General features: G+C 54.6%; 1 protein-coding gene across 1 annotated transcript in view; it reads left to right on the plus strand.

Annotated features, from left to right (window-relative positions):
• The first annotated feature begins 1,966 nt into the window (after window positions 1–1,966).
• The window catches only part of DHX57 (DExH-box helicase 57), a 37,728-nt gene continuing 17,971 nt past the window's right edge, over window positions 1,967–21,723 (plus strand). The window contains exons 1-9 of the mRNA XM_054398388.1: window positions 1,967–2,166; window positions 4,788–4,940; window positions 5,199–5,369; window positions 10,586–11,400; window positions 12,465–12,664; window positions 12,784–12,905; window positions 13,846–14,041; window positions 17,284–17,408; window positions 21,458–21,591. Coding sequence (XP_054254363.1) covers window positions 1,967–2,166; window positions 4,788–4,940; window positions 5,199–5,369; window positions 10,586–11,400; window positions 12,465–12,664; window positions 12,784–12,905; window positions 13,846–14,041; window positions 17,284–17,408; window positions 21,458–21,591 — 2,116 coding nt within the window. The remainder of the gene's footprint in view (window positions 2,167–4,787; window positions 4,941–5,198; window positions 5,370–10,585; window positions 11,401–12,464; window positions 12,665–12,783; window positions 12,906–13,845; window positions 14,042–17,283; window positions 17,409–21,457; window positions 21,592–21,723) is intronic.

The following is a 21,723-nucleotide window of genomic DNA, read 5'->3' on the forward strand; positions in this document are numbered from 1 at the left end:
ACGGCGGAGTGTGAGGCGGGCTGGCTGCACGGCGGGGAAGGGTCCCTCGCTCGGACGCTGTGAGGGCGGCGAGGAGGCGGCGAGGAGGCTGCGGAGCGGCCGCGGGTGCCGGCCGGAAGTGCCCGCGGGCTGCCCCGGAAGCAGAGCCAGAGCACTTCCGGGGGAGGGGCCGCGGCGCCGCGCCGGTGAGGAGCTGAGGGGCCAGCGCGGAGCGGGTGGCCTTTGGGGTGTGAGAGGGGCGACGTGGGCCCTGGGAGGCGCCACGGCGGTGTGGGGAGCGGAGGGGGTGCGCCGGGAGGCACATGGAGGAGGCTGAGGGGAGGTGGGCGAGCAGGGGCTGGGGTCCCGGGGAGAGCGGGCACCCTGCGGTGAGAGACGGGCAGGGCTAGGAGGGGAGGGTCAGGGGCTCCCTGGGCTGCTGGCGACCGGACACGCGTAGGAGGTGTGGGGGTCGAGGGGGGAGCGGTGGGGGAGTCGGCGGGGAAGCGAGCGAGGGGCGCGGAGCTGTGCTGTCCCGCGGGGCTCCGCGTTGTGTGCTGAGAGGAAGGAGGCTGAGAGCCAAGCGACAGTGTCCTCATGGACGGAGGCCAGTGTCTGTCTGCCCCCGGCCTCCCTCGCACGCCAGGCTCCTCTGAGCCGGGTCAGCTTCTCTGATAAGGCCCGGTGGAGCTCCGGTCGGCAGATGTGCCACAAGAGGGGCAGCTTGCTTCTGCCCAAGCCCCATTATCATGCATGGCCACATCAGTTCTTGTCCCAGCTCTGCAGATGCTAGTGCAAAGCTCCAGGTAATAAGCTCCTGCAGCCAGACTGTCTGCAGCTGCTCACCTGTCCCTGCCATAGCACCAGGAGCAGAGTGCTGAGGCATGTGTTAATGTCAGGCCAGTCCTGTCACTGGCCATGACTTCTTAATACTAATGGGCTTGTGTCAGAGACAGTGAAGCTCCTGCTGTGATGAGAGGAGGGCTGCTGTTTTCCAAGACATGTCCTTAAATCACAGCCCTGCCCAGGCTCCACAGAGCCCTCAGCCACCTGTGCAGCACCTTGGAGAAGGGGATGGGTCAGGAGCAGGTTAATGTGGAAACAAACCCATTCTTTGACTTCAGCTCCCTTCTGCCCCTACTCTCAGCCCTGCAAACTCCCCCAGCTGCAAAGTGGCAGGGCGCAGGCTGCTTTCTTCTGTGAAAGCTCCCCTGAAGGTTTGTCCTTTGGGTTCCCATGTCCAAGAAAGCTGTGTCAGAGGAACAGCACTGGTAGAATCATAGACTTGTAGACTGCTGGTAGAATGATAGTATTGTTAGGATTGGAAGGCTCATCCAGTTCCAACCCCCTGCCATGGGCAGGGACACCTCACACTCCAGCAGGTTGCTCACAGCCACATCCAGCCTGGCTGCAAAAACCTCCAGGGATGAGGCTTCCACCACCTCCCTGGGCAACCTCTGCCAGGCTCTCACCACCCTCAAGGGGAACAACTTCTTCCTAACATCCAATCTGAATCTCCCCACTTCTAGTTTTGCTCCATTCCCCCAGTCCTATCACTCCCTGACACCCTCAAAAGTCCCTCCCCAGCTTTCTTGGAGCCCCCTTCAGATCCTGGAAGGCCACAAGAAGGTCTTCTGGGAGCCTTCTCCTCTCCAGCCTGCATAACCCCAACTCTCTCAGTCTGTCCTCCAGCCCTCTGCTCATCCTTTGACCAGAGATCCTGCAGGTGTGGCTTGAACAGCTGTGAGGAACAGTGCTTTGAGTTTTAAACCCCACAGAGCTTGTTCAGCAGTGTTCTAGGAGAATGTGCTTTGGTTCAGGTGCATAGGAATACACCAGAGTGCAGGTAGAATTAACTACAGTTCCAGAGGGTGCCACCTGGAGAGCACAAATCATGTGGTATGTGCCCAGATGTTTGCAGTGTACTTCATCGCCTTGGTCACTAAGGGCTGCTTTTTGTTTTTCGTCCCTTCCTCAGCAGGAGAATATGAGTTCAACAGGGAGGAAAAGAGGAAGGCCCAACAGAGGAGGAGGAGGAGGACGAGGAAGAGGAAGCAGAGGAAGAGGAGGAGGCAGCAGTGGCCATTCAAGCAAGTCTCAGCCTGGTGGAAGCAGGAAATGCTCATCTAAAATCTGGGATGATGGAGATGACTTTTGTCTTTTCAAGGAACCAAGGCAGGAATCCAGGTCTTTCTGTTCATTTTGGGGGGGGGATGTTGGCACAGAGGTGTTTAGGATACTCTGGGGATGGACATCTTTGAACATACAGAAGGGTGAAGCTGTGAGGAAGCTGTTTCACTGTGAACACTGGCACAGGCTGCCCAGGGAGGCTGTGGCTGCCTCCTCCCTGGAGGTGTTCAAGGCCAGGCTGGATGAGGCCTTGAGCAAGCTGGGCTGGGGGGAGGTGTCCCTGCCCACGGCAGGGGGGGTCGGAACTGAAAGATCCTTAAGGTCCCTTCCAACCCAACCCACTCTGTGAGTCTGTGACTACTGTGTCTTTTTTTATGAACATTTTCTAGCTAGGAAAGTGTGAAGGGGTTGTTTCTAAAGAGGTTAGCACCTCTGATTTTCTGCTTTGGTCCCAAAGTAGTTTCAGAACATCCTTGATCAGGAGCACTAATAAACATGGGCTATTTTTTTTTTTTTGGGTATTATAAAGCAAGAGAAGTGGTTAGTATAAAATAATTGGATAGCTGTAACTAGTGGGGTCCCCCAGGTATCAGTGCTGGGTGCAGTGCTGTTGAACATCTTCATCAATGACATTGATGAGGGAGCAGGGTGGAGGCTTGGCTGATACAGCTGAAGGCTGTGCAGATATCCAGCCTGACTTATCATAGAATCACAGAATCAGTCAGGGTTGGAAGGGACCACAAGGCTCATCCAGTTCCAACTCCCCTGCCATGGGCAGGGACACCTCACACTAGATCAGGCTGGCCAAAGCCTCATCCAGCCTGGCCTTAAACACCTCCAGGGATGGGGCCTCAACCACCTCCCTGCACAACCCATTCCAGGCTCTCACCACTCTCATGGGGAAGAACTTCTTCCTCATGTGCAGCCTGAATCTCCCCACTTCTACTTTTATTCCGTTCCTCCCTCTCCTGTCACTACCTGAGATCCTAAAAAGTCCCTCCTGAGATTTCTTGGAGCCTCCTTCAGATCCTGGAAGGCCACAAGAAGGTCACCTCGGAGCCTTCTCTTCTCCAGACTGAACAGCCCCAAACTCTCTCAGTCTGTCCTCATAAGAGAGGTGCTCCAGCCCTCTGCTTATCTTTGGACAGGCTGAGAGCTGGGCAGAGAGGAACCTGCTGAGGTTCAACAGGAGAAGTGCAGAGTCCTGCAGCTGGGAAGGAAGAAGAAACTGCAGCAGGACAGGGTGGGAGGGGATCTGCTGGAGAGCAGCCCCAAGGAGAAGGAGCTGGGAGTGCTGGTGGGCAGCAAGTTCTGCATGGCACAGCAATGTGCCCTGGGGGCCAAGAAGGCCAAGGGGAGCCTGGGCTGCATTCAGAGGAGTGTGGCCAGCAGAGCCAGGGAGGTTCTCCTCCCCCTCTCCTCTGCCCTGCTGAGACCTCCCCTGGAATATTGCATCCAGCTCTGGGCTCCCCAGGTCAGGAGGGACAGGGATCTGCTGGAGAGAGTGCAAGGGAGGGCTGCAAGGATGCTGAAGGGCCTGGAGCACTGCCTGGGGAGGAGAGGCTGAGAGCCCTGGGGGTGTTTAGTGTGGAGAGGAGAAGGCTGAGAGGGATCTGATCAATGTCTATCAATAGCTGAGGGCTGGGGGTCAGGAGGGAGGGGACAGGGACAGGCTCTGCTCAGTTGTGCTCTGGGATAGGCCAAGGGGCAATGGATGGAAACTGCAGCACAGGAGGTTCCACCTCAACAGGAGGAGGAACTTCTTCCCTGGGAGGGTCCCAGAGGCCTGGAGCAGGCTGCCCAGAGAGGTTGTGGAGTCTCCTTCTCTGGAGCCTTCCCAGCCCTGTCTGGATGTGTTCCTGTGTGCCCTGTGCTGGACTCTATGGTCCTGCTCTGGCAGGGGGCTTGGACTGGAAGATCTCCAGAGGTCCCTTCCAACCCCTAACATCCTGTGAGCCTGTGAACTTAAAATGAATTTAAGCCTCCTGAATGACTGGTGAGCAGTCTAGCTTAGAAATATGTGGTTTGACTGGAGTCTGAGAACAGCTTTAAGCTAGCAAAGAGTTCATGAAATCACTGTGGTTTTGACTCAGGATAAAATACATTTGTGCCTCTGTGTGTGAGTGTGGGTGCAGACACTCACCCCCTGCTCATGTAAGAATGAACTCAACTGGGCTTGGGCAGCCTGGGGAAGAGAAGGCTCCAGGGAGACCTAACAGCAGCCTGCCAGGACCTGAAGGGGCTACAAGAAGGCTGCAGAGGGACTGCTCCCAAAGGCCTGCAGGGACAGGACCAGGGCAATGGTTTGGAATGAGAGCAGAGCAGATTGAGATTGGATGTGAGGAAGAAGTTCTGCAGCAGGAGGCTGCTGGAACACTGCAACAGGTTGCCCAGGGAGGTGGTTGAGGCCCCATGCCTGGAGATATTCAAGGTCAGGCTGGAAAAGGCTCTGCTCTGGTGCAGGATGTCCCTGCTGAGTGCAGAGGGGTTTGGACTGGATGTCCTTTGGAAGTCTCTTCCCACCCAGACCATTCCATGAATAGTCCTTAGATAATGACCTGTCTTACTTTGGTTTTCCTGTTTTGAGTGAGAGGTTTGGGTCCTAACACATCCCAATTCAGTCAAGGCCACCTGAGCCAGGCAAAGAAGTCACTGTCATGTTCTCTTTTAATTTTTAGATCCAATGCCCCTGCCAGAAGAGGAGGCAAAACTAAAGACAGCCCTGAGACAAGAATGCCTCTGCAGACCATACACATGACATCAGAGAATCAGAGAAGAGTGAAAGAACTTCTTCAAGAGCTTCAAGGGCAGGAGCTGGCTCCTCAATCAGAGTTAGTTGAAACTGAGGCTCTCCTTTAACAGGCATCCTGTTGGGAATGAGCTCAGTGGTCTTTTTAAGCCTCACCTTTTCATGTGATCTCAGATCCTGTGGGTTTGAGGCTGCTTTGTTCCTCTGCAGTGCTGAACTCTGGGGGAAAGGGGTAGCAGAACCTTGCCTTGAAAGGGAGGATTTCAGGCTGCAAAGGCAGAGTTTTGTGTCTGCTCAAGGTTTGTTTCATGTTAATTTGGTAACTCTTGTTTTTTATCAGAGTAGCTGGTTCTGGTGAAGACAATGAAGAACCTGATTACCTTGATGATGAACAGTACTGGGCAACAGATCAGGAAGCCTCTGACTTCACACCAAGGTCCTCTGCTGAGCCAGCTGAGCAGAGGGTTATGGAAAGTGAAGTGTCTTCCTTTGCTGTGCACAAGCTGTCCAGGTGAGTCATTTGTGTCCTGAAGAGGTCAGTCACTACTCCTCAGGGCTGTCAGGTTTGGAAGGGACCTCCAGCACTGTGCTAGAAACCTTCCATCACACCCTTCTCCATCACACCCTCAGCAAGAAGCCAGCTGGGTCTACTGCCAGCTGTGCCACTCCCAGCCTGACCTCAAGAGGCAAGCCTTGCTGGCACAGCTCCCCAGTGCTCAGCATTGCCATCATCATCCTCTCAGGGGCCCTGATGGTGCCACCACCTTCATCCTTTGGGAGCTCCACCCTGAAAAGCTGTCAGGTTGGAAGTGTGTGGCCCTCAAGCTACACTGCTTGGACTACTGCTCCTGCAGGGACTTCCTAAAGCCACTCAGGTCCTTTGCACCCTGGGCACTTCTCTCATCTCTGCTATGCTTTGTGCCTTTCTCTGCCTGCTTCCTTGCAGACACAGAATCATAGAATTAGAGAATTGTCAGGGTGGGAAGGGACCTCAAGGCTCAGCCAGTTCCAACCCCCCTGCCATGGGCAGGGACACCTCACACTCCAGCAGGTTGCTCACAGCCACATCCAGCCTGGCTGCAAAAACCTCCAGGGATGAGGCTTCCACCACCTCCCTGGGCAACCTCTGCCAGGCTCTCACCACTTTTCCTTCAGGGAAGTTCTGTGTGCAGAACTGGGGAGTTTATGTCTTCTTTTAAGTAGATGAATTCTAAATAGTGCTTTTATGGACAATAAATCACTCCAGTCTCTTTTTTTTCCTTTTCCTTTTTTTTTTTTTTTTTAAGTGTAGTTTTCAGTTCTTTCTTCAAAACAATGAAATGAGGACAGCTCAGGGAGCATGGCTGTAGTAGTTAATGCATCATGGAAGTGTTCTCCACCCATTTTGCTCCTGTATGAGTATTTGTTAACATTTCGGCTTTGTTTGGGAGTACTTTATATGTGAGAGGAGTCAGCTTTACTGAAGAGTTTAATTATATATAGATATATGAAAATTACATAGTTCAGCATCTTCATCAGTGACATTGATGAGGGGACAGACAGACAGACAGAGTCTGCTCAGCAGGTTTGCTGATGAGACCAAACTGGAGGCTTGGCTGAGACACCTGAAGGCTGTGAGGCCATGCAGAGACTTGGACAGGCTGAGAGCTGGGCAGAGAGGAACCTGCTGAGGTTCAACAGGAGAAGTGCAGAGTCCTGCAGCTGGGAAGGAAGAAGAAACTGCAGCAGGACAGGGTGGGAGGGGATCTGCTGGAGAGCAGCCCCAAGGAGAAGGAGCTGGGAGTGCTGGTGGGCAGCAAGTTCTGCATGGCACAGCAATGTGCCCTGGGGGCCAAGAAGGCCAAGGGGAGCCTGGGCTGCATTCAGAGGAGTGTGGCCAGCAGAGCCAGGGAGGTTCTCCTCCCCCTCTCCTCTGCCCTGCTGAGACCTCCCCTGGAATATTGCATCCAGCTCTGGGCTCCCCAGGTCAGGAGGGACAGGGATCTGCTGGAGAGAGTGCAAGGGAGGGCTGCAAGGATGCTGAAGGGCCTGGAGCACTGCCTGGGGAGGAGAGGCTGAGAGCCCTGGGGGTGTTTAGTGTGGAGAGGAGAAGGCTGAGAGGGATCTGATCAATGTCTATCAATAGCTGAGGGCTGGGGGTCAGGAGGGAGGGGACAGGGACAGGCTCTGCTCAGTTGTGCTCTGGGATAGGCCAAGGGGCAATGGATGGAAACTGCAGCACAGGAGGTTCCACCTCAACAGGAGGAGGAACTTCTTCCCTGGGAGGGTCCCAGAGGCCTGGAGCAGGCTGCCCAGAGAGGTTGTGGAGTCTCCTTCTCTGGAGCCTTCCCAGCCCTGTCTGGATGTGTTCCTGTGTGCCCTGTGCTGGATTCTCTGGTCCTGCTCTGGCAGGGGGCTTGGACTGGAAGCTCTCCAGAGGTCCCTTCCAACCCCTAACCTCCTGTGAGCTGGGAGATCTGATCCTGTAATTCTTACGTGCTGCATTCTCAGGTGTGAGATAGTTGCCTCCTAAACTAATTTAGAGTCACAGAATGCTCTGGGCTGGAAGGGACCTCCAAAGCTCATCCAGTCCAACCCCTGCACTCAACAGGGACATCCTCCCCTAGATCAGGTTGCCCACAGCCCTGTCCAGCCTCACCTTGAATATCTGCAGGCATTGGACCTCAGCCACCTCCCTGGTCAACCTGTTGCAGTGTTGCAGCAGCCTCCTGCTGCAGAACTTGTTCCTCGATTTGTCACCTTACAGAGAACAGACCAGCAGTTCTAGCCAACAAATTACTCCTTACCATTGCCATTTCAAATCGTTTGATGTTGTTCTGTCCCCATGTATTAGTAAGAGTGCCTCCTACCATACAGGCTGAGGGAGCTGGGGATGTTCAGCCTGGAAAAGAGGAGACTCCAGGCAGACCTAACAGCAGCCTGCCAGTACCTGAAGGAGCTACAGGAAGGCTGCAGAGGGACTGATCCCAAAGGCCTGCAGGGACAGCACCAGGGGCAATGGTTTGGAATGAGAGCAGAGCAGGTTGAGATTGGATGTGAGGAACAAGTTCTGCAGCAGGAGGCTGCTGGAACACTGCAACAGGATGCCCAGGGAGGTGGTTGGGGCCCTGTCCCTGGAGATATTCAAGGTGAGGCTGGACAGGGCTGTGGGCAACCTGATCTAGTGGAGGATGTCCCTGCTGAGTGCAGGAGCTTGGACTGGATGAGCTTTGGAGTTCACTTCCAAGTAAACCAATGCTGTAATTCTGTCTTTCCTTCCTGTGAGGCTAATGAAGCAGAGCTGTGTTTGTTTAGCTCCACTTCAGTCCCTGTGGTTATTTAGCTCCACTTCAGTCCCTGTGGTTATTTAGCTCCACTTCAGTCCCTGTGGTTATTTAGCTCCACATCAGTCCCTGTGGTTATTTAGCTCCACTTCAGTCCCTGTGGTTATTTAGCTCCACATCAGTCCCTGTGGTTATTTAGCTCCACATCAGTCCCTGTGGTTATTTAGCTCCACATCAGTCCCTGTGGTTATTTAGCTCCACATCAGTCCCTGTGGTTATTTAGCTCCACTTCAGTCCCTGTGGTTATTTAGCTCCACATCAGTCCCTGTGGTTATTTAGCTCCAGAGCAGTCCCTGTGGTTATTTAGCTCCACTTCAGTCCCTGTGGTTATTTAGCTCCACTTCAGTCCCTGTGGTTATTTAGCTCCAGAGCAGTCCCTGTGGTTATTTAGCTCCACTTCAGTCCCTGTGGTTATTTAGCTCCACTTCAGTCCCTGTGGTTATTTAGCTCCACATCAGTCCCTGTGGTTATTTAGCTCCACATCAGTCCCTGTGGTTATTTAGCTCCACATCAGTCCCTGTGGTTATTTAGCTCCAGAGCAGTCCCTGTGGTTATTTAGCTCCACATCAGTCCCTGTGGTTATTTAGCTCCACATCAGTCCCTGTGGTTATTTAGCTCCACATCAGTCCCTGTGGTTATTTAGCTCCACATCAGTCCCTGTGGTTATTTAGCTCCACTTCAGTCCCTGTGGTTATTTAGCTCCACATCAGTCCCTGTGGTTATTTAGCTCCACATCAGTCCCTGTGGTTATTTAGCTCCAGAGCAGTCCCTGTGGTTATTTAGCTCCACTTCAGTCCCTGTGGTTATTTAGCTCCAGAGCAGTCCCTGTGGTTATTTAGCTCCAGAGCAGTCCCTGTGGTTATTTAGCTCCACATCAGTCCCTGTGGTTATTTAGCTCCACATCAGTCCCTGTGGTTATTTAGCTCCACTTCAGTCCCTGTGGTTATTTAGCTCCACATCAGTCCCTGTGGTTATTTAGCTCCACAGCAGTCCCTGTGGTTATTTAGCTCCACTTCAGTCCCTGTGGTTATTTAGCTCCACATCAGTCCCTGTGGTTATTTAGCTCCACATCAGTCCCTGTGGTTATTTAGCTCCACATCAGTCCCTGTGGTTATTTAGCTCCACATCAGTCCCTGTGGTTATTTAGCTCCACATCAGTCCCTGTGGTTATTTAGCTCCACATCAGTCCCTGTGGTTATTTAGCTCCACATCAGTCCCTGTGGTTATTTAGCTCCACATCAGTCCCTGTGGTTATTTAGCTCCAGATCAGTCCCTGTGGTTATTTAGCTCCACATCAGTCCCTGTGGTTATTTAGCTCCAGAGCAGTCCCTGTGGTTATTTAGCTCCACATCAGTCCCTGTGGTTATTTAGCTCCACATCAGTCCCTGTGGTTATTTAGCTCCACATCAGTCCCTGTGGTTATTTAGCTCCACATCAGTCCCTGTGGTTATTTAGCTCCACATCAGTCCCTGTGGTTATTTAGCTCCACATCAGTCCCTGTGGTTATTTAGCTCCACATCAGTCCCTGTGGTTATTTAGCTCCACATCAGTCCCTGTGGTTATTTAGCTCCACATCAGTCCCTGTGGTTATTTAGCTCCAGAGCAGTCCCTGTGGTTATTTAGCTCCACTTCAGTCCCTGTGGTTATTTAGCTCCACATCAGTCCCTGTGGTTATTTAGCTCCACATCAGTCCCTGTGGTTATTTAGCTCCACATCAGTCCCTGTGGTTATTTAGCTCCACATCAGTCCCTGTGGTTATTTAGCTCCACATCAGTCCCTGTGGTTATTTAGCTCCACATCAGTCCCTGTGGTTATTTAGCTCCACATCAGTCCCTGTGGTTATTTAGCTCCTCAGTCCCTGTGGTTATTTAGCTCCACATCAGTCCCTGTGGTTATTTAGCTCCACATCAGTCCCTGTGGTTATTTAGCTCCACATCAGTCCCTGTGGTTATTTAGCTCCAGAGCAGTCCCTGTGGTTATTTAGCTCCATATCAGTCCCTGTGGTTATTTAGCTCCACATCAGTCCCTGTGGTTATTTAGCTCCACTTCAGTCCCTGTGGTTATTTAGCTCCTCTTGAGTTCCTGTGGTTATTTAGCTCCACATCAGTCCCTGTGGTTATTTAGCTCCAGAGCAGTCCCTGTGGTTATTTAGCTCCACATCAGTCCCTGTGGTTGTTGAGCTCCTCTTGAGTTCCTGTGGTTGTTGAGCTCCTCATGAGTCCCTGTGGTTGTTTAGCTCCTCTTGAGTCCCTGTGGTTGTTGAGCTCCTCTTGAGTCCCTGTGGTTGTTGAGCTCCTCTTGAGTCCCTGTGGTTGTTGAGCTCCTCTTGAGTTCCTGTGGTAGTTCATCTGCACAGCAGTGCCTGTCCCTGCCTTGCTGCACGGTTGCCTCTCTTCTCTTGCAGGTATGGTTTCGACAGCCAGCGCTGCCGGGCGGTGCTGCGATCCTGCAACGGCAACATTGGGGCTTCCTTGGAGTATTTGCTGTTGCAGTGCTTTGCTGACAGGTATGGAGAGCAGCTGGAGGTTTCTGCAGCAGCTGCTGAAGCCAGCCCAGAGGAGTGTTTGGAGCAGAGGCATGAAGAGGCTTTCGCCCTCCGCTCAATCTACGGAGAGAAGTTCGTCGAAAGAATTCCGAACCGCGTTTGGACTTTTCCCCTGGAGTTGGACTACTTGGCAGACAGACTCCACCCATCTAACCCCAAGGGGGCTTGTGCTAAGGACACAGGAAAGCAGGCTTCCAAGGAAATATGCAAATTCTATCTCCAAGGAGGCTGCAGGTTCGGTTCAAAGTGCAGGTTTGCTCACGAGCTCCCTCCTAAGCACCCGCTAAGGCCAGGCGGGAGCTCTGCGGATGGTGCTCACCTGAGGGCTCACCATGATGGTCCTCTCTATGAACTTGAAGTGAGGTTTCCTGAAGGAAACAAATACCCTCTCCAGGCACCTCTGGTGGCATTTTATTCCACTGATGAGAAATTGCCTCCTGCTTGTCGTTTGCACATTGCTGAGCTGCTCTTTGGCAAGGCCTTGCTGGCTGCAGAGGCTGGGGAGCCAGTGGTGTACACCTTAGTGACTTGTTTGGAAGATGGCTTGGAGATCAGTGAGTTACTCCTCAGAAGCACTCACCACAAGTACAGTGTTCCTCCTGTGGCCCTGCTGGCAACACCTGCAGTGCAGCTCCAGGCTGATAGTGTGGCCACTTCAAATCCAATGGCTGAAGGTAAAGCAAATTGTCCTCTGTGGTTTCTAGGCTCAAAAAAAAACCAACAGACAAAAAGATTGGGGAAAAAAAAAGGAAAAATAAGGAGGCAGAGAGCCCAATTCAGGCACCTGTTCCAAATCTGATTCTGGATGTAAAGGTCATGTGGTGAGGCAGATCCATCATCTGTCTGTGCCTCAGGAAGTCATAGAATCACAGATCTGTTAGGGTTTTGCAAGGGCCTGGGGTGAGCTGTCCCCGGGATGAAAGCAGCACTGAAGCCATACAAGAACCACCCTGAACCCAAAGCACCACCTTGTCCCCTCCCCTGACTCAGGAGTGCTCTCAAAAGCAAACAAGAATGGGATTCAGTTTCTGCAAACCCAGGACCTTCTGACTCTGGGAGCAGCTGTGGGCAGGGAACAGCCTTGAACTGAGAGGTGCTGAGCCTCTGTAGGTCACTGCTCCCCAGGAACTTTTCCCTGGGCACTGGCACAAGTCCAGCACCAACTCTGGGGCAGCAGGGCTGGCACCTGAGGAGCCTCCATCATGCGTGGGGCTGCATCCTCATCACCACATCCCAAGGCAGGCTCTGCAGGAGCAGCACCTTGCCAACAGCCTGTGGGCCAGGTGACACCAGAGAGTCATAGACTCACAGAACTGGCAGGGTTGGAAGAGACCTCAAGGCTCAGCCAGTTCCAACCCCCCTGCCATGGGCAGGGACACCTCACACTACAGCAGGGAGTGATAGAACTGGGGGGGATGGAGCAAAACTCGAAGTGGGGAGATTGAGATTGGATGTGAGGAAGAAGTTGTTCCCCATGAGGGTGGTGAGAGCCTGGCAGAGGTTGCCCAGGGAGGTGGTGGAAGCCTCATCCCTGGAGGTTTTTGCAGCCAGGCTGGATGTGGCTGTGAGCAACCTGCTGGAGTGTGAGGTGTCCCTGGCCATGGCAGGGGGGTTGGGACTGGCTGAGCCTTGAGGTCCCTTCCAGCCCTGACAATTCTATGGTTCCAAGGTGTCTCTCTTCTCTGCAGTGCTGTTCCTCTGGAACCAGAATACCTAACTGTGCATTCTCTGTCTCAAGCCTCAGCTGTGGCAGAGCCTGTGGAAGAAGAAGAAGAAGAAGAGGAGGAGGAGGAGGAGGAAGATGAGCCTGAGGAAGTTGTTGTGGGGAAGGAGAGCTATGTGAACCTGAGGAAGAAGCAGTCCCAGAAGTCCGAGGTGCAGGCAAGGGCTGTGTGCCAGGAGAACGCCAGGATCTGTGCCCAGTTCCGCCGCAGGAAGGTACAGGGCACAGCCCAGGGCAGCTCTTGCCATGCTCACTGCAGGGACACCTTTGCAGGTAGTTCTGTTCCACTCCAGTGGTGGTCTCACTGTCTTGCTGTCTGGTTTTGTGTGTCAAGTCTTCCAGGCACTTCCAGTCCCTCTTGTATGAAAGACAGAAGCTGCCTGCGTGGCAAGAGAGAGACAGGATCCTGGAGCTGCTCAGGAGCCACCAAGTTCTGGTTGTGAGTGGCATGACAGGGTAAGAGTGGGGTTGCAGGTGCAGACTGATCTGTCAGAGCATGCAGAGAAGGGTCACAGAGTCACAGAGTGTTAGGGGTTGGAAGGGACCTCCAGAGATCATCCAGCCCAGCCGCCTGCCAGAGCAGGGGCACTCAGGGCAGGGCACACAGGAACACAGCCAGGTGGGGTTGGAAAGTCTCCAGAGAGGGAGACTCCACATCCCCCCTGGGCAGCCTGTCCCAGGGCTCTGGCACCCTCAGTGACAAAATTCTTCCTCCTGTTTCCATGGAACTTCCTATGTCTCAGTTTCCACCATTGCCCTTTGTGCTGGCATTGGGCATCACCCAGAGAGCCTTCCTCTCCTGGCCCCTTCCTTCCTCTCCTGGCCCCTTCCTTCCTCTCCTGGCCCCTTCCTCACTCTCCTGCCCACCTTCCCTCCCTCTACTGCCCTCCTCCTCTCCCACCCCACTCCTCTCCCTGTCCCTCCCTCTATCCTTGCTCTCCTGCTCCCCATCATTGCTCTCCTGCCCGCCTTCCTTACTCTCCTGTATCCCTCCTCTCCTTTTCCTGCCCCCCTCCTCTCCCACCCCCTTGGTCCCTCTCCCTCTCCCTCTCCCTCTCCCTCTCCCCCTCCCACCCCCCTCCTCTCCCCCTCCCACCCCCCTCCTCTCCCCCTCCCACCCCCCTCCTCTCCCCCTCCCACCCCCCTCCTCTCCCCCTCCCACCCCCCTCCTCTCCCTCTCCCACCCCCCTCCTCTCCCTCTCCCACCCCCCTCCTCTCCCTCTCCCACCCCCCTCCTCCTTGCTCTCCCAACCCCCTCCTCTCCCTCTCCTCTCCCCTCCAACCTTCCCCTGCAGGCTGTTGCTAATGACCTGAAGCAGACTCCCCCGGGGCGGATGTGCCGTGCCGGGAGCCGTGGGGTTCCTGGTTTACCTGATCCCTGCTTTTGTCCCCCCAGCTGTGGGAAAACCACTCAGATCCCTCAGTTCATCTTGGATGCTTCCCTGCAAGGCTGCCCCAGCAGCGTGGCCAACATCATCTGCACTCAGCCCCGCAGGATCTCCGCCATCTCCGTGGCCGAGCGGGTGGCCAAGGAGAGGACTGAAAGGGTTGGGCTCACTGTGGGCTACCAGATCCGCCTGGAGAGTGTCAAGGTAGGGCTGCTCTGCTTCCTGCCTCTCCCTCAGCCCCCTGCAGGGCTGCTCCACTGCTCCTCCAGCAGGCAGCAGCTCTGCCCTGTGCAAGGAGTCACAGTTTATCAGAGGGAAGGGACCTCAGGAGATCATTCAGTCCAACCTCACCCTGCCAGAGCAGGGGCACCCAGGGCAGTCTGCACAGGAATGCATCCAGGTGGGGTTGGAAAGTCTCCAGAGAAGGAGACTCCACAACCCCCCTGGGCAGCCTGTTCCAGGGCTCTGTCATCCTCACTGTAAAGAAGTTTCTCCTCATGTTGAGCTGAAATCTTCTATGTTCAAGTTTGAACCCATTGTTCCTTGGCTTATCACTGTGCACCCCCAAAAGAGCCTGGCCCCCTCCACACAGAATCATAGAATCAGTCAGAGTTGGAAGGGACCACAAGGATCATCCAGTTCCAACCCCCCACTACATCAGGTTGGCCAGAGCCTCATGCAGCCTGGCCTTAAACACCTCCAGGGATGAGGCTTCCACCACCTCCCTGGGCAACCTCTGCCAGGCTCTCACCACCCTCATGGGGAACAACTTCTTCCTCACATCCAATCTCAATCTCCCCACTTCTAGTTTTGTTCCACCCCCTCCAGTCCTATCCCTCCCTGACCCCCTCAAAAGTCCCTCCCCAGCTTTCTTGCAGCCCCCTTCAGATCCTGGAAGGCCACAAGAAGGTCTCCTGGGAGCCTTCTCCTCTCCAGCCTGCACAACCCCAACTCTCTCAGGCTGTCTCCAGAGCAGAGCAGCTCCAGCCCTCTGCTCATCCTCGTGGCCCTTCTCTGGACACCTTCCAGCCCCTCCAGAGCATTCCTGGAACAGAGGCTCCAGAACTGGACCCAGAGCTCCAGGTGTGGTCTGAGCAGAGTGGAGCAGAGGGGGAGAATCCCCTCCCTGGCCCTGCTGGCCACACTTCTCTTGCTGCAGCCCAGGCTCTGCTTGGCTCTCTGGGCTGCAGGTGCTCACTGCTGGCTCCTGCTGAGCTTCTCCTCCCCCAGCATCCCCACGGCCTTTCCTTCAGGGCTGCTCTCCAGCCAGTCCCTGCCCAGCCTGGATTTGTGCTTGGGATTGCCCTGACCCAGATGCAGGACCTTGCACTTGGTCTTGCTGAACTTCATGAGTTTGACCCCCAGCCCTCAGCTATTGATAGACATTGATCAGATCCCTCTCAGCCTTCTCCTCTCCACACTAAACAGCCCCAAGGCTCTCAACCTCTCCCCACAGGGGAGATGCTCAAGTCCCCAAATCATCCTCCTGGCTCTCCCTTGGACTCTCTCCAACAGGTCTCTGTCTCTCTTGACCTGGGGAGCCCAGAACTGGACACAGCATTCCAGGGGTGGTCTCAGCAGAGCAGATCAGAGGGGCAGCAGAACCTCCCCAGCCCTGCTGGACACCTTTCTTGCTGCCCCCCAGGATCCCATTGGCTCTCTTGGCCACAAGGGCACATTGCTGTCCCATGCAGAACTTGCTGCCCACCAGCACTCCAAGGTCTTTCTCCATGGAGCTGCTTTCCAGCAGGATCACCCCTAGGCTGTCCTGGTGCCTGGTGTTAATCCTTCCCAGATGCAGGAACCTGCACTTGTCCTTATTAAACTTCCTGAGGTTGCAAGTCTGGGGTTTCTGTGCTGTGAAGAATTAGATTCTGTGTTTTATGACACCTCAGGTGGCACAGTATGCAGTGAGAGGGCAGAGGTGTGGCTTGTGCTGTTGGGGACTTTCTGTGGAGACAACTGAAGGGAGCTGGTAGGGTGAGAGATAGTTCTGTCCAAGAGAAGGCTTCAGGAGGCCAAACTGAGACTGGAGATGAGGGAGAAATTCTTGGCAGTGAGGCTGGGGAGACACTGGCACAGGTTGCCCAGGGAGGCTGTGGCTGCCTCCTGCCTGGAGGTGTTCAAGGCCAGGCTGGATGAGGCCTTGAGCAAGCTGGGCTGGGGGGAGGTGTCCCTGCCCATGGCAGGGGGTTGGGACTGGATGATCTTGAAAGTCCCTTCCAACCCAAAGCATTCTGTGAATCTGTGAAGGGCTACTGACTTCATTTCCACTTGTTTCCATTCCCATTTTTCTCCCAAGTGGAGACTGAAGGGTACAGCTTCAGTCAGCTGAAAGCAGGGGGCAGGGGGGGGAGTTGAATTCCAACTGCTGTCTTGGATGTCATTTTGTCCAGCTTGCAGCTTTTTTTCCAAGAGTTATGTTATAATTAAAAAAAAAAATCAATTTCTAGGGATTCGTCTTTCTAGGGACAACTCAGATTTAGCAGAAAGAAACTTGGGCAGTGCAGAGAGGTGAGCCCAAGTCAATATCATGACAATCAACAAGGCCAAGGGCAAGGTCCTGCAGCTGGGTCAGGGCAATGCCAAGCACAGAGCCAGGCTGGGTGAGCAGTGGCTGGAGAGCAGCCTGCAGGAGAAGGCCTTGGGGGTGTCAGGTGGTGACAGAGTCCCCAGGAGCCAGCAATGGTCCCTGGCAGCCCAGCAGGCAGCTGTGTGCTGAGCTGCATCCAGAGCAGGGAGAGCAGCAGCACAGGGAGGGGATTCTGACCTCTGCTCTGCTCTGCTCACACCACACCTGCAGCACTGCCTCCAGTTCTGGGGCCACCAGAATGAGAGGGACCTGGAGCTGCTGGAGAGGGTCCAGAGGAGGCCACAGAGATGCTGAGAGGGCTGGAGAAGCTCTGCTGTGGGGACAGGCTGGGAGAGGTTCAGCCTGGAGAAGAGAAGGCTGCAGGGAGATCTTAGAGCAGCCTGCCAGGACCTGAAGGGAGCTACAAGAAAGCTGGAGAGGGACTTTTAACAAGGGCTGGGAGTGCCAGGAGGAGAGGGAATGGATTGAAGCTTGGGGAGGGCAGATTGAGCCTGGAGATGAGGAAGAAATTCTTGACAATGAGGGTGGGGAGACACTGGCACAGGTTGCCCAGGGAGGCTGTGGCTGCCTCCTCCCTGGAGGTGTTCAAGGCCAGGCTGGATGAGGCCTTGAGCAAGCTGGGCTGGGGGGAGGTGTCCCTGCCCATGGTGAGGAGTTGGAACTGGATGAGCTTGAAGGTCCCTTCCAACCCAACCCAACCTATTAATCTGTGAACTTCCCCAGGGAAAGCAGTTCAGGTTTTGTGTTTACCCCTAAGGGCAGTGCCCCTTGGCAAGAGGGGAATGTTGCCAAGTTGGAATCGGGAGAGAAAACTCTGCTCCAAGTCAGCTGAATCCTTTGTCTCTCTGTTAAGTCCTCAGCTACCAGGCTCTTGTACTGCACCACTGGGGTGCTGCTGAGAAGGCTGGAGGCAGACCTGACTTTGCAGGGCATCACACATGTCATTGTTGATGAAGTTCATGAAAGAACAGAAGAAAGGTAAATAATCCCTGACCCCCCTCAGCAAAAGGAAGAAGCAGGGCCAGAAGGATTAAGGGGTGGGGGAGAGGTGAAAGGGGAAGTAACTGAAGTCAGCCTTGGGTCCTGGGGGATGGTGGAAGGAGGCTGGCTTCTTGTCTTTGGCAGTTGGGAAGCTGTGTGGCAGCAGCCTGCACAGGAGGTTTGTCTGTCTCTGGGGGACTTCTGTGCCTCCAGCCTGCCATCACCTTGCAGTGGTTTGGAACAGAGCTTTCAGCTGGGGCTGGAGGCTTAAATCTTTTTTTTAAATCTTTTTTTTTTTTTTTTTAACCACAGTTGTCTGGTTCTTCCTCTTCCCTGCTTTCAGCCTTTACCAAGTCCCCCAATCATTCACATGCCCTTTGGGGGATTATTTCTCCTGCAGCAGAGCACCTACAAGGGACAAGTGCTGAGCTTCTCTTCCAGGTCTAGGTGGTCTCATCCTAGCCTGCTCCAGCCTCCTGCAGTTTCTCTCCCATTTGCCTGCTGATGCCAGGCAAAAAAAAAAAAAAAAGATAATGTCTGTAAACTTAATCTCTCTAAACTTCCACTGTCTGAAGGGGGCTCCAAGAAAGCTGGGGAGGGAGTTCTGAGGGTGTGAGGGAGTGATAGGAGTGGGGGGAAGGGAGCAAAACTAGAAGTGGGGAGATTCAGATTGGATGTGAGGAAGAAATTCTTCCCCATGAGGGTGGTGAGAGCCTGGAATGACCCTGGAGGTAGCTTCTCAAGTGGTGCTTCAGAAGAGTTGCTTGAAATCAAGAATCTTTAGTAAAATCAACCTCTGGTTGCCCTTTGTTCCTCGAGGTGATTCCCTGGAGAAGTAGGACAAGTGGAGTCCCTCAGGGCTCAGTGCTGGGACCAGGCTTGTTCAACATCTTTGTCAGTGCCATGGACAGAGGCATTGAGTGCACCCTCAGCAGGTTTGGTGATGACACCAAGCTGTGTGGTGCTGCTGACAGGCTGGAGGGAAGGGATCCATCCAAAGGGACCTGGGCAGGCTGGAGGGAAGGGATGCATCCAGAGGGACCTGGGCAGGCTGGAGGGAAGGGATCCATCCAGAGGGACCTGGGCAGGCTGGAGGGAAGGGATCCATCCAGAGGGACCTGGGCAGGCTGGAGGGAAGGGATCCATCCAGAGGGGCCAGGACAGGCTGGAGGGAAGGGATCCATCCAGAGGGACCTGGGCAGGCTGGAGGGAAGGGATCCATCCAGAGGGACCTGGGCAGGCTGGAGGGAAGGGATCCATCCAGAGGGACCTGGGCAGGCTGGAGGGAAGGGATCCATCCAGAGGGACCTGGGCAGGCTGGAGGGAAGGGATCCATCCAGAGGGACCTGGACAGGCTGGAGGGAAGGGATCCATCCAGAGGGGCCAGGACAGGCTGGAGGGAAGGGATCCATCCAGAGGGACCTGGACAGGCTGGAGGGAAGGGATCCATCCAGAGGGAGATGGACAGGCTGGAGGGAAGGGATCCATCCAGAGGGACCTGGGCAGGCTGGAGGGAAGGGATCCATCCAGAGGGACCTGGGCAGGCTGCAGAGCTGGGCCCATGACAACCTCCTGAGGTTCAACAAGGCCAAGGGCAAGGTCCTGCAGCTGGGTCAGGGCAATGCCAAGCACAGATCCAGGCTGGGCAGGGACTGGCTGGAGAGCAGCCCTGAAGAAAAGGCCTTGGGGGTGCTGGGGGAGGAGAAGCTCAGCAGGAGCCAGCAGTGAGCACCTGCAGCCCAGAGAGCCAAGCAGAGCCTGGGCTGCAGCAAGAGAAGTGTGGCCAGCAGGGCCAGGGAGGGGATTCTCCCCCTCTGCTCCACTCTGCTCAGACCCCACCTGGAGCTCTGGGTCCAGTTCTGGAGCCTCTGTTCCAGGAAGGCTCTGGAGGGGCTGGAAGGTGTCCAGAGAAGGGCCATGAGGATGAGCAGAGGGCTGGAGCTGCTCTGCTCTGGAGACAGCCTGAGAGAGTTGGGGTTGTGCAGGCTGGAGAGGAGAAGGCTCCCAGGAGACCTTGTGGCCTTCCAGGATCTGAAGGGGGCTGCAAGAAAGCTGGGGAGGAACTTTTGAGGGTGTCAGGGAGTGATAGGAGTGGGGGGAATGGAGCAAAACTAGAAGTGGGGAGATTGAGATTGGATGTTAGGAAGAAGTTGCTCCCCATGAGGGTGGTGAGAGCCTGGCAGAGGTTGCCCAGGGAGGTGGTGGAAGCCTCATCCCTGGAGGTTTTTGCAGCCAGGCTGGATGTGGCTGTGAGCAACCTGCTGTAGTGTGAGGTGTCCCTGGCCATGGCAGGGTGTTGGAACTGGATGAGCCTGGAGGTCCTTTCAAACCCTGACAATTCTGTGATTCTATGATCCTTTCCTTTGATGTTTCCCTTCCTGGGTTTCCAGGAGGCTTTGACTTGGCTTTGACCTCTTACTCTAGAGCTCAAATTGTACTTCAGCCTTCTGAAAAGGTTTGTGTCTCTCAAGGATTCTTCCTCCTTGTCATCTGAAATCACTTCAGGTCAGCCTTCCTTAAAAGCTCAAAATGTGTAGGGAAAAGCAGAGTGAGCAGGGAAGACTGAGGGAGTTTGAATAACTCAAGTGAGGAAGAAGAGGAGAGGCTGAGAGCCCTGGGGCTGTTTAGTGTGGAGAGGAGAAGGCTGAGAGGGATCTGATCAATGTCTATCAATAGCTGAGGGCTGGGGGTCAGGAGGCAGGGGACAGGGACAGGCTCTGCTCAGTTGTGCTCTGGGATAGGCCAAGGGGCAATGGATGGAAACTGCAGCACAGGAGGTTCCACCTCAACAGGAGGAGGAACTTCTTCTCTGGGAGGGTCCCAGAGGCCTGGAGCAGGCTGCCCAGAGAGGTTGTGGAGTCTCCTTCTCTGGAGCCTTAGCAGCCCTGTCTGGATGTGTTCCTGTGTGCCCTGTGCTGGATTCTCTGGTCCTGCTCTGGCAGGGGGCTTGGACTGGAAGCTCTCCAGAGGTCCCTTCCAACCCCTAACATCCTGTGAGCCTGTGAAGAGCAAAGAGTGCTCGTCCTTTCCTTTGACTTAATTTGTTGTCTAGGGAAACCTAATAGGGCTGTGGTTGTTCAGCCTGGAGAAGAGAAAGCTCCAGGGAGACCTGATAGTCACCTTCCAGTAACTGAAGGGGCTACAAGAAGGCTGCAGAGGGACTGATCCCCAAGGCCTGCAGGGACAGGACCAGGGGCAATGGTTTGGAATGAGAGCAGAGCAGATTGAGATTGGATGTGAGGAGGAAGTTCTGCAGCAGGAGGCTGCTGGAACACTGCAACAGGTTGCCCAGGGAGGTGGTTGGGGTCCCACCCCTGGAGATATTCAAGGTGAGGCTGGACAGGGCTGTGGGCAACCTGATCTAGTGGAGGATGTCCCTGCTGAGTGCAGGGGCTTGGACTGGATGAGCTTTGGAGGTCCCTCTCAACCCAACCCCTTCTGTGATTCTCTGCTCCAGCTCCTCTTGTCTTGTCATTAATGTAATCTAAGGCAGCCAAGCACAAGATGGCAGATCACCTTCCTTTGCTGTGTCATCATCCTCCAGCCCCTCTGAGAAGCTCAGGCTCCTCTGCTGGCATGGCTGTGTTCCTGAAAACACCAGGAAATGGGCAGAATGGGGAGGGGGGGGAAAAAAAGAGACTTTTGCCTTCCTTTGCTGTGTCCTTAGCCTCTAACCACTGAGAAGCTGAAGCTCCTCTGCTGGCATTGCTGTGCCATCAGCACAGAGGGCAGAATAGGGAGGGGGAGAAATAGACTTTGCCCTTTGCTCTGCCATTAACCTCCAGCCACTCTGAGAACCTCAGGCTCCTCTGTGCTCCTGAAAACACCAGGAAATGGGCAGAATGGGGAGGGTGGAAAAGAAAAGAGAGACTTTTGCCTGCCTTTGCTGTGTCCTTAGCCTCCAACCACTGAGAAGCTGAAGCTCCTCTGCTGTGCCATCAGCACAGAGGGCAGAATGGGGAGGGGGGTCAGGGGGGAGTATAAAAAGAGGCATTGAAAGTTGCTGCTGAAGAGATTCCACTGCCTTTTTTTGCTTCTTTTCTCAGTGACTTCCTGCTGCTGGTGTTGAAGGATCTCATGTCCCAGAGGCCAGACCTGCGCATCATCCTGATGAGTGCCACCCTCAATGCAGAGCTCTTCTCTCAGTACTTTCACTCCTGCCCAGTTATCAGCATACCAGGTGAGAAGCAGCCCTTGGCTGGTACCTTTGTCACAGGCATTGCTTTTTCAGGGGTTGTGTTCTTCACTTCAAGTGCCAAGAGGCTAATTTGCCAAGGTTTACACCAGAACCCTGATGCGCAGCATCAGGAAA

Source organism: Indicator indicator, unplaced genomic scaffold, assembly GCF_027791375.1.
Source record: "Indicator indicator isolate 239-I01 unplaced genomic scaffold, UM_Iind_1.1 iindUn_scaffold_52, whole genome shotgun sequence".
NCBI classification, from domain to species: Eukaryota; Metazoa; Chordata; class Aves; order Piciformes; family Indicatoridae; genus Indicator; species Indicator indicator.